The sequence below is a fragment of the Falco rusticolus genome, chromosome 14 (assembly GCF_015220075.1).
Source record: "Falco rusticolus isolate bFalRus1 chromosome 14, bFalRus1.pri, whole genome shotgun sequence".
NCBI lineage: Eukaryota > Metazoa > Chordata > Aves > Falconiformes > Falconidae > Falco > Falco rusticolus.
Window position 1 is genome coordinate 6,594,155 of NC_051200.1, and position 12,440 is coordinate 6,606,594.

The 12,440-nt window shown below is 43.6% G+C and overlaps 1 protein-coding gene across 2 annotated transcripts in view; it reads left to right on the forward strand.

Annotated features, from left to right (window-relative positions):
• Window positions 1-8,753, forward strand: part of TENM1 (teneurin transmembrane protein 1) — a 344,632-nt gene extending 335,879 nt beyond the window's left edge. For both annotated transcript variants that reach the window (XM_037408500.1, XM_037408501.1), the window contains 3 exons: window positions 302-1,522; window positions 2,011-2,153; window positions 3,607-8,753. In XM_037408500.1, the coding sequence (XP_037264397.1) occupies window positions 302-1,522; window positions 2,011-2,153; window positions 3,607-4,365 (2,123 nt within the window). In that variant the 3' untranslated portion in view covers window positions 4,366-8,753. The remainder of the gene's footprint in view (window positions 1-301; window positions 1,523-2,010; window positions 2,154-3,606) is intronic.
• The last annotated feature ends 3,687 nt before the right edge of the window (window positions 8,754-12,440 follow it).

Sequence of the window (12,440 nt, forward strand, 5' to 3'; positions counted from 1 at the left end):
TTTGTTTAGAATTATCTTGTAAGTAAATAGAAATCATAATTGTGAATAAAATAGCATTCATTTAAACAAATGTTAATAAAATATAAATATTTTGTAGAGCGAGCATTAATAAAGGTTTGCGAGAGAATAATTTAACATATTCATAGTTAATGGTATTTTCTGAGACAGTCAAGTAGCAATAAGGCTTAAGGGTATATTTGAGTTCATCGCCTGTCTGTGCTAGGTCTGTAGGGTAAGTATACTGTGGACGTAATTCATTGGCATTTTTGCTTTTCCTCTTTTCCCTGTTTGTTTCGGACAGGTCCGCTTATTGGTCGCCAAATCTTCAGGTTCAGTGAAGAAGGGCTCGTAAATGCCAGATTTGACTACAGCTATAACAACTTCCGTGTCACGAGTATGCAGGCCATGATAAACGAGACACCTCTTCCCATCGATCTGTACCGTTACGTCGACGTTTCTGGCAGGACGGAGCAATTTGGAAAATTCAGTGTCATTAATTATGATTTAAACCAAGTTATAACCACCACTGTGATGAAACATACCAAAATTTTTAGTGCGAATGGTCAGGTGATTGAAGTACAATACGAAATTCTCAAGTCTATAGCTTACTGGATGACCATCCAGTATGATAATATGGGTCGTATGGTGATCTGTGATATACGCGTAGGTGTAGATGCCAATATAACAAGATATTTTTATGAATACGATGCTGACGGTCAACTTCAGACTGTGTCTGTGAATGATAAAACCCAGTGGCGCTACAGCTATGACCTTAACGGCAACATCAACTTGCTGAGCCATGGAAACAGTGCACGCCTGACTCCTCTGAGATATGATCTGAGAGATCGCATTACCAGACTGGGAGAAATTCAATATAAAATGGACGAAGATGGTTTTCTCAGGCAAAGAGGCAATGAGATCTTTGAGTACAACTCTAACGGTCTGCTGAACAAAGCGTACAACAAAGTGTCTGGCTGGACTGTGCAATACTGTTATGATGGTCTTGGAAGACGAGTTGCAAGCAAATCGAGCCTAGGACAACACTTACAGTTCTTCTATGCTGATCTCTCCAATCCAATAAGAGTTACTCATTTGTACAATCATACTAGCTCAGAAATAACATCCCTATATTACGATCTTCAAGGTCATCTCATTGCAATGGAATTAAGCAGTGGAGAAGAGTATTACGTTGCCTGTGATAACACTGGAACACCTCTAGCTGTATTTAGCAGTCGGGGCCAAGTCATAAAAGAAATTTTGTATACCCCATATGGAGAGATCTACCAGGACACTAATCCAGATTTCGAGGTTATCATTGGTTTTCATGGAGGGCTGTATGATTCTCTTACTAAATTAGTTCATCTGGGTCAGCGGGACTATGATGTCATTGCTGGTCGGTGGACAACACCAAATCATCATATATGGAAACACCTGAATGCTGTCCCACAACCGTTTAATCTCTACTCATTTGAAAACAATTACCCAGTTGGCAGAATCCAAGACGTCGCTAAGTATACAACAGGTAAAAGTAACACATTTCTCATGAAAATACAACTTTTTATCAAATTCTGGCATGGATTCAAGACTCCAGGAATCTTTTGCGTACATCCAAAGTTACCATTTGGCTCTAATCTTACAGATGTTAGTGTTGTTTCTTTAATGGGTAACAACTTGCTGAGCTTGATCTGTTTTCTATAGCCTTTACGGTAACCAATAAAATAACTATAGTTGTATCTGCTGCTTTTCTAAATGCTAAAATCAGGGGGGGAATGGAGGCAGCTTAATTTGAATTTTTTCTATTATAAATAGATAGAAAGTACACTATTGATTTGAGTATAGCTATGCTTTGTAATCAAATAATTTGTTGCTACAGTAGATGCTGTAACCAGTACTGAAAACATAAATTGATGTGAAATCATTATTCCTGCGTAGTCAGGATTTCTGCAGACTACCCTCACTTTTTCTAGGATTTATGTGCCTTATTGCCAGCATCCTTTACTTGTTTTGTAGACATTGGAAGTTGGCTAGAGCTGTTTGGTTTCCAGTTGCACAATGTACTACCTGGATTCCCAAAACCAGAGATAGAAGCTTTGGAGACAACATACGAACTTCTACAGCTTCAAACAAAAACCCAAGAGTGGGATCCTGGAAAGGTTAGCAAAAACTCTTTTCAGCTGCTTCTAATACTAAGTTATGGAATTTTATTAGAAAATATTGGAGACCAAGGAAACAATATGACTATATCTTCAACATAATAGGGAAGGCAAATAATATAATAATGCTAGAAATTTTAATGTTGTCAATTATGTGCTGGTATCGGAGTGGAGGAAAGTTTTAAGGAGAAGCTTTTAGCAACACAGTGAAGGAACTTTGCAGCTGTTTACCGAGAAACTATCCAAATTTGAGGGGAAGGATAGGCAAAAGGCTAAAAGGGTTTGTGTGAGAATTGAAAAAGCCAACAAAAAATTTTGTTCAATTAAAAAATTAAAACAACAAATTTTCATCTTCATTAGCAAAGATGCCACAAGAGATGCAAAATCACTGAGGGTATAAAGAGCTTTACAAGTCTGTACCTCTGCGTAATTAGTGCAGGAAAACAGAAATGTTACTATGATTTTGTAGGGGGATCTGTAAAACTCAACCTTGTTGCAGGGCTTATTTTCAGTAAAGAAGAGCCATGGAGCAGCTATCAGGGTCTAGTAATCAGTGTAACTGCAACAGAGCCAACTACCAATGCTCTGAGCAGGCATTCATGTTTTGCATTTGGCCATATGAGCACCTGTTAACAAAGAAATTTAATTTTGCAAAGATGAGAGAGGAAAGATGCCTTTCCTCTAATGTAGTTAAGAAAAGGAAGTGTAAAATGTTGTGAGTTCACATCCATAGCATTAACAAACTTATTTTCCCACGCACAAATGACTGCACAAAGTGCACAGAGCTGAAGGGTCAGAGCTCATTCTGTCCATGTAAAATTGTCACTGAGATATAAAGAAGCTGTTACAAAGACACAGAAAAAGTGTAATGATAGGTATGGTGTTGAAAGACATAGATGGTTAGAGTGAGGGTCTTTTTTTAGCCTCACTGGGGAGCAAGATCTACAGATCTGACGTAGTTGCCTCGTTCCTATTGTTCTAGTGTCTTGAGACCTTCACAGCCTGCTTTCCTTAACGAATGGCCTATAAAAACTGTTACTGCTCTTTTAGGGAAGACATAATGAGACGCACAGAGACTAAGCACTGAGTCATGTGAAAGAGCACAGCTTTGAGTTCAGGTTTCCCCATGCCTGAGAGTCGAAAGACCAGCCATTAGAGTAACAGTTCAAGGGGGGAGGGGGAGGGGAAAAGGAAGAATAAATACAAAAATAGCATTTGCGATAAATGTGTTTTCCATTTGTTTTCTAGAGATAAGAGTCCAAGACACAGAAAGCAGTACCTTAGGCGATTAGGGAGCATGTGCATGTTCCCGGGCTCTCTAGGTGCACACAGTGTTTTCCAAACAAACTGAAGATCCATTCTAAGCAGTTAAGAGATCAGCAGGGTCTGTGGGACACTCTCATGAACTGCAAGGTGCCTTGCCTGCAATCTTTATTGGTATTTTCTTTTCCAGACTATCCTTGGTATTCAGTGTGAGCTACAAAAGCAACTCCGAAACTTTATATCCTTGGATCAACTTCCTATGACACCCAGGTACAGTGATGGCAAGTGCTATGAGGGAGTAAAGCAGCCGCGATTTGCAGCTATTCCTTCAGTGTTTGGAAAAGGCATCAAATTTGCTATAAAGGATGGTATAGTGACAGCTGACATTATAGGCGTGGCTAACGAGGACAGCCGGCGCATCGCTGCCATCCTCAACAACGCTCACTATCTGGAGAACCTCCATTTCACCATAGAGGGCAGAGACACGCACTACTTCATCAAGCTGGGGTCTTTGGAGGAAGATTTGGCCCTCATCGGCAACACCGGAGGACGACGCATCTTGGAGAATGGCGTCAACGTCACAGTGTCGCAGATGACTTCTGTGATCAACGGGAGGACTAGACGCTTTGCTGACATCCAGCTCCAGCACGGCGCACTGTGCTTTAACGTTCGGTATGGAACAACGGTGGAAGAAGAAAAAAACCATGTCTTAGAGATAGCCAGGCAGAGAGCTGTGGCTCAGGCCTGGACTAAGGAGCAGAGGCGGCTACAGGAAGGGGAAGAAGGTATTAGGGCATGGACAGATGGAGAGAAACAGCAGCTTTTAAGCACTGGGCGGGTACAAGGCTACGATGGATATTTTGTTTTATCTGTGGAGCAGTATCTCGAACTTTCTGACAGTGCCAATAATATTCACTTTATGAGACAGAGTGAAATAGGCAGAAGGTAACAAAGAAAATCTCTGCCTTTGCGTCACCAAAGACTGCCTGTTTTTAAACGTAAAATGGTTTATTGTATTGGTTTTTCTAGATCAGAACTCTGTATATATAAATATAGAGGAAAAAACATATCCAACTGCCTTTAAATGTGACAGAAGATGGTATTTTAATATTGTTCGTTTAACTCTTTGAGAGACGACAGTGACGATTTTTAGTTCTTGTGTGGCAGTATTCAAAAATTTCAGAAGCAGAGTCCTGACAGCTGAGCAGCGCGACCTGCGCGCGAGGTGCTGGGGGTGACACCGCACATCCCCGCGGGGTGAGGGAGAGCGCAGCGTGCTCTGCCACCTTCTAAAGAAACACGGCTTTTCTGTTGTTGTTGATTTAATAATTCACCAATTATTTAAAAATTTACAGAGCCTGATTCTGCAACCCGTATTTCCTGGGTAGTTTTTATCCCAGTAAGATCTCCCGTGAGTTCCAGGGTTTGCATACAGAAACCAGACTGCGTATGGAAATTTTGTAGCTGCTCACCAGCCCTGCACATGTCATTCCTCACAGCTATGATCTAAGGGGTTTTCTAACCTGGGAAACCCGACTTCTTTTGGATACAGTAAGTAAAAGGCTGCCCTGTATGGCCTTTAGCCACCTCTCAGCCACTCAGTGATGAGCGCCGTGTTGCCTGGGGGTGCTTTTTCCCAAGGTTTCCCTCGGCACTGGGTTACGCTGGAGCCCGGCAGCGCAGGTAGGGCTGCAGATCTGCCTGGCGGAGGGGCGCAGGGTGGCACCACACTGCTGGGCTTCCACCAGGTGCCGGGGTGGCCAAAGGGCCAGTGGGCACAGCAGTCGGCAGGCATCTCTGCTGACATCAGTGTGCTCAGCCTGGGCTTGAACTCGGTGCTTTTGGGACCAGCCTCGTGACCCAGGCAGGATCGAGGAGAGCCCCCACCGTGCGGTAACAGCCAGCCGTGCGGGACCAGTCCTGCCTGTAGTCCTTGGGGCAGGACTCGCCTTTTCACAGATCATCTGGAAACTGCAGTGTTGTTGGGTTTAGGCATCGCGTTCTTCTCATCTCAGATTAATAATCCTGTTGTATTACTCATTTTTTCGAGTCTGAAGAAGATTGGTGGGCTGGGAGTTGATGAACCTAAGTGTGGATAGTAAATATGTTGATAAACGTAGAACATTTTGGGGATGACTCTTCACTTTTCAGCTCAATATCTAGAGCACATAGAAAAGCATTATATTGCATGGACAGAAATTTTTATTTCCCAAGGTATCATGCGCTGCTGGCACAGTTACTTCATAGCAGAGTAGGTAATCCTTCTTTCAGCTTGTCATTTTTAAAAGACCTGGTTATCGGGAGGTGGGGAGGGCACATGGGGAGGGGTGGGACAGGTAAGCAGATTTCCTTTGCTGACTTTCAGAGGGAGCTAGAAGTCTTGTTATAGAGCCTGTGTATCCGTAACAGTGATGTTATTGCACATTTCTTTCCAAACAGACATAGTAAATATATTGAAAAAAATTCTGCTCATATTTACTGAAGCCAAAAAAGTCCTTTTTTTTCTCTTTCTTCCTTTCTTTCCGGTTTTCTTTCTTCCCTTGTTTTTGGGCAAGTGGAGCAGACTGTACCAAAAAGTTAGCGATGAGCCTGAGCTGGCACCTGAGCCCAGAACCCCGCCAGGGGTTTGACCTCAGGTCCCAGCCTCACACCATTAGCGTCTCTTTCCAGACTCCTTCTGCTCCCCCTGGAGCCAGCGCAGCTTTGGGGGTGCAGGATCAGGCTGAGCGGGAGCCTGACCCCCTAAAAGCACCCCCTACTCCCCAGCCGCAGGGAATGGTGGACCAAAATCTTCACATGCACATCCTGATCGGGCTCATCCTTAACTAAGGTACAGAATCAGGAGCTGACAAGATCCAGGTTTGACAGCTCTGATTTGTGTAATTTTCCATACAATCACGGAGAATTTGAATACCTCCACACCAGCCTAAAAATGGACCCTCAAATCCTTGAGCCTCTAATATGCTTTTAATCAATGGAAGAAGAATTTATGAATTGTATATAGAGAGTGCATTCATAAACGTGATGATGTATTTTATCACTGATCCAAGATGTCAATATTAGAGTATATTTTACTTATATTTTAAGCAATTCTACTTTTTTGCAATTCACTAATGAGGATCATTTTCAAACTGCTTTAAATATCCATTATAAACAAATATTTGAAGCTATTAGAATTACCTTGAACTGTGCATTTCTAGTATGTAATACATATTTAGTTAGCTTGTGCCTTTAGTTTCTTAAAGTTATATTTGTATTATATGCAGGAAATGCACTTTGTATTACCTACAGCTGTGTTTTTAATACTGCCTTGATTACTGTTGTTCTCATATTATACCAAAAGGTCAAAGAATGAAATGTGTTATAAGTTTGTCTCTGAAAGTAGATTGGCATTGTCCCAGTTCCTGGGTGCAGTCTAAGGTACAATTTTGAACAATATTTCTTATGAGAATATGGATGTATGAAGAATCACATGACATTACATGGCCCTGTTACAAAAGCAAAAAAAAAAAAAAAAAAGCCTTCATCATAACAGTTTTGGAAATTTAGGAAACTAAATACAAATGTGTTGAAATGACAGTGCTAAAGAAATGAGTTACTACGGAAAGCACTGGAGGCTGAAGTTGTAGCTACACATGGGCCAGCTGCAGTGATTCGTGAGAACTAAGCAAACAAATAGCTTTGGACCATCTTGTTCATGAACAACCTCAGATGGAGGCAGGGAATATTTCAGTCTCCATTTTTTTTCTCCTAGTAGTTAGACCAATTTCTCAGTGTTGTTTTTTGTAGGGTTTTTTTGGGTTTTTTTTTTTTTCTAATTTTATTTTGCACTATAACCTAGAGACCCAAATGAGAAAAAGAGAAATAATGGCATGGAAATTTTTACTGGTATTTAGATCAGATAATTTGATGCCAGCTAGCATTCTGCACTGCAAAGTTCTGAAAGAGGAAAAAAAATAAAATAAAATAAAACAAAACCCACTATTGCACACTATCCTGTAGCAAAGTACATGAGAAATACGTGCTATATTTTTTATGACAGCCAAACAAATAGTGTGTACAAGTAATGCTTCCTTTGCTTTCATATTTATTTAGCAAATCTAGAACATTTCAAAGGTATAAATATATATATATAGATATCTATGTAGAACATAGCCAAATAAATATATATGAACTGGTCGATGTGCAACTCGGTATACACATCCTAGCTGTTTGGTTTGAGCTCTTTAACGGTCTCTCAGTTGTACACTAGCTGGGTAGACGTGGCCTCTCGCCTTGGCCACGCGTGCTCCCACAGCTGGGGGTCCCTGCCCCGCGCTCCCTGCCCACCCAGCCCCGCGGCACCGGCCGCTCTTCCCCGGGGAGCGATGGCAGGCGCCGCTGCGGGAAGCCAAGGTGCAGGTCCGGAGCAGAAAGCGGTTTAGGCAAAGGAGCTCCTATTTTAGCCTGAGCAAAAGGAGCTCGGCAGACCCCTGGCAGGGTCTTAGCTTGCTGGGGGGGGTCGCCGTAGCGTGGCTGATCTAGCACGGTGACACTCAGCTCAGGCTGCTGCCGAGAGCCGTAAGGATTTTCCCCGTCAAATGCTGACTGTTATTTAAACCTCTCCTTGATACAAAACATTACCAGGTTGAAAGCACCCTGACTGCCGCATGAATCGCTTCTCGGCAGAAACTGGGAATGGTGAAGTCGGACTCGCTGTGGATTTGTCCGGGCATTTGTCACCTGCCATTATTTGTCTAAGGAAACGTGTTTGACAATTTCCAGTTTTTCCTTAGATCTCGTGGTGGACTTTAGCCTTTTAATAAATGTTAGTATATCAGATCGTGTCCTTGACAGTATTTTACTTGTATGAACCATGATAAAACATTAAAATCTTCATACTCTTCAGGCAGAAGTGTCAATAAACGAGGAAGAGAAGCATAGCATATGATATATGTCAAAGTAACGTTCCTTTTTAGCTTTCTCATCAACAGTAAAAATGTTTACAATGTATGCCAAGATCTTCAGTTTCTGTCTAACACCAGTTAGAGGTTCTGATCTTACAGAAATTGCGTTATAATGGCCTCAGCCTCGTTGCTAGGAAACAATAGATCCCAATTTTTTTATTCCTGCTCTAACTCCTGTGCTGAATAGTGACTGGATACTGTACAGGTTTATGTTATATGGCTGCAGTTAAATGGTCTGATGCATTTTGCTCTGGGTTTCAGACCAGAAGCATGCATTTTCTACAAGAACATCCCAGCAACATGCTGTAAATATTAAAAGTTAATATATTATGTGTCGATATTTGAAAAAGAAAGTACTTTGACTATTTCATTTTTAAAAAATAAAGGTGCAAACTGATGGTGTGTGATGTTGTCTTTGTTTACACCACGGTTTTTGGGATGTTCTGGTTGTGTCAGTAAAAGGTGCTTCCGTACAGCTGAATAAGGGCTTCAGACAATATTGATAGATTCAAAAGTTGGGGGGCAGGGGATCGCTAGCAAGATTTAATTTTACTCCTGATTCACCAAAGTTCAAGCATATACCTCTGCAGGTTTCACTGCAGGTGAAATCACAGCCAGTTTCTGTGCACATGTCATTACATTTCATCAGAACAGATGAGAGAGTTTAAATAAATAAATAAATAAATAAATAGAAAATCCTGCTCTATGACTTTGCACTCCCGAGAACCACAGTGGTGGTAGGGGCCAAGGAGCAAAGTTTAAGTACATACACATTCTATCAAACTGCCTCAAATAGATGATGATGAATGACTGTATCAAAAGTATGCACATGAGGAAAAATAAAAAGCCGAGCGCACACAGCAGAGAGGAGGAGACAGTGGACTGGAGGGGCAGAAGGAGTGTTTAAGGCTAAAAGGAAAGGTTACATGGTGAAAAACAGATTGGAGCAGCTTGACAGGGTAATAAACCAGCGTGAGGGCTGAGGCTGGAAGAGCTGCGTCGGATGGATAAGAAGGAAGCGAGGCCAAAGGGGTACTCTGGTAGAAAAGGAAAGAAAATCAGCCTGGGAGATGGTATTGATTTAGTGCTGCAGAAGGTCTGTCAGCCACAGCCGGGGAGCGCGGGGGGGCTTGGTGGAAGCAAAACCAGACCTGTGGCGGGACGAGTCGCTGCAGAGGGGCGGCAGCGCCTTTACTGGGGAGAAGGCAGAGCAGGGAGGGCTGGGGCAGGGGACGCAGGGTCCCCGCAGTGAGCTGCAAAATTAGCTGTCAGAGCCGGGGCTGCGGCACCCAGAGGAGGGGGGGGCTGGGGAGGGACAGGGCAGAGCAACGGCAGCAGCGAGGGGCTGCATCCCAGCGAGGGGCTGCATCCCGGCGAGGGGCTGCATCCCGGCGAGGGGCTGCATCCCGGCGTGGCTGCAGCCTGGCAAGGGCGGCGGGAAGGAGGAAGCCGGTGACACAAACATTACCCGGGAAGTCATGCCCACAAATTGTGGCTGCTGTTCTCTAAAGGTGTGAAGAGCTACAGATCCTTAAGTCAATGCATGAAATCTACGTAATTTCCACATTACTGTTCCCATAACCAAGCATCGACTCCTTGTCCCACAGGTACCACAAGCTTCTCTCTCTGTTTCCACCTTGTTTAAGCCTACGGCAATTCCAGACCCTTGGGTACCCAAAAGAAACAACACAAACAAGCCTCTGTCTTAATAATTTACATCAGAAACTGAAACAACATTCTCAGCTTTAAACAAAAATGGCATATTCTGGCCTATTTTATGTATTTTTTTAGAAAAACAATGCACTTCTGGAGTCAGCCATATTCAAACCAGTTATCCTCGGCTCAGCACCGCAGAGCAGATGAGTGGCTGCTGCTCTGGTGCCACGGGCTTTGCACGTGCAACACTGCCAGCCTCAGCCTTCGCTTGAAGTCAATAGGACATTTCTATAGGTAACAGCCCTTGGGCAAAATGCTTCCCGCTACGTTTATCCCCACCATGGTGCAATCATCTGGCAGGGACCATTTCCAAGCACGTTCTTTCCTGCTCCCAGGAGAACCCAAGTAAACCAGGAGTTCAGACCCAGCACTTAGAAAGCAAAAGAGCTCCCCGGGAAGCCTGGGGGTAGGCACGCACCCTGCCAGCACCCAGCAGGTCACCTGGGTCTGGGGAACGGTGGGTTGCAGCAGCACAAAACCAGAGAAGAAAAGGTAGGGACCAGCCACCGCAGATGCACAGCAAGTCAGGAAACCTTTAAGGCACAGAGAAGGAAAGGTTCAATGGGCACAAGTGACAGCAAAGCAGCTGGTGCTGCAGATGCTGCACTCCATGCTGGCAGTGGGCAGTTCAGCACCTCCATGGCCAGCATTTGCTGAATTATGTAATGATTAAAAAAAAAAAAAAAGCTTGTAAATATTTTATTAAAGAGTAAATCATGCTGGATCTGCCACTGTACAGCACTGTATTAAGACCCTTGTTTCACCCAACGAGTATATATAGCAAGGAGGCGCAGAGCAACACATGCACATTCAGTGTAAAATATGATGTGACTAGTTGGGGGGACGGGAACATTTCACCAGAAATTAAATTTGGCCTTCAATTAGACTGAAAATAATGAACCAAAATTGTCACAACTTTGAAACAGTATTGCCCGCCAGTCCCTGTTACAATGGGGCTGTTGGTTTATGCCATTTATTCCCATTGCTGGTTTGCACAGATATTGTTGTGCTTCACAGAAAATGTTTCATTGCTTGCACTGCCTCAGCACACACTCTCATACATGCACACACACATAGAACCACTTATAGAAAAAAAAAAAAAAAAGGTTAACCTTCCAGCCTTATCAAATGCTGCTTGGAGCACCCTAACCTTGCAGAATCCTGCAGCTGCTGCCCGTTTAGCTCTGCCACTATTTGCATCCAGCTTGCCCTTAACGAGGTGAAAACAAGGCAGGGTCCAGGATGCCAACAATTAAGCAGATTATGATGGAGGGTTTTTTAACATACCTGTGAAGGAGGCTTCCCCATGTCAGTATCCCACATGCAGATACGCGCGCACTGGGGCTATTGCAGGGAGGCAGCTGCTGTCGCAGGACCCGCCATCAGCCCCAAGTAGCTGCGGCACCTCTCACCGTGCCACCGAGCCGTGGCTGGCCGTGGCTGGTGGCATTAGGAGCCTGTAGCCTGGTATTTCTGGGGGGGAAAAAAAAAAAATCTTTCTCTTTTAGGAAACGTTTCCAGCCTTCCAAGCTGTGTGGACATTGGAAGTATATTTAACAAGAATAACCCAAAGGTGGCTATACAATGTTTAAGAGCTGTTCTTTTTAAATCTTTTTTTTTTTTTTTTTTTTTTTTTTTTTAGCCCATTTGTGATCACTGTTAGTCTCACGCTTTGGAAGACAGCTCAGGAGACCCACATTCTTTTGATAGCCAGGACCATTTCTGTGAGTTGCAGGGTGACTAACGGTGACACAAACCTACCAGCCAGACCAGATGCATGCCCCTTGCAGACTGAGCACACTCAAACAAGGCTGGGCCCCAGCCAGGGTCCCTTCCAAAGCTCACAGGAGCCACACAAGCCTACCTGGCAGAAACCCACGCAGAAGGAGCTCGGACCATGCCTACCACCCTTTGACTGCAGTGCAGACACAGTGCTATCCCCTGAAACAAGAGTGCAGGGCATCCAGTCTGGTCAAAAGTGTTTCCTACTGTCTGCCAGCTCAGGCAGGACAGTGTCACCATGCTTGTTAAACCCCAAGCGTAACAGGCACGTACACCAAATTCCCCAGTAGCCACATGCAAACCCTGTGCAGCTGACATGTCCTGTAGATTCAGCCCTGTCCTCCAGGAGCCCAGCAGCAGCATGGAAAACACACTGATAGGCAAAGAAAAGCAGAAAAACTGTCATGCAAAAATAATTTCTTTTTTTTTTTTAATTATATGCAAGTGTGGGTTTTTTCAAGCATAAAGAATATCCACAAGCAAAGAGCAACGTTCTCCACTTCACTGGTTGTTCTCAGTCACTCAGTGCATTGCTTAAGCTTTTGATCATTTGTGCAAACTACAGATTTTGTGCATCCAG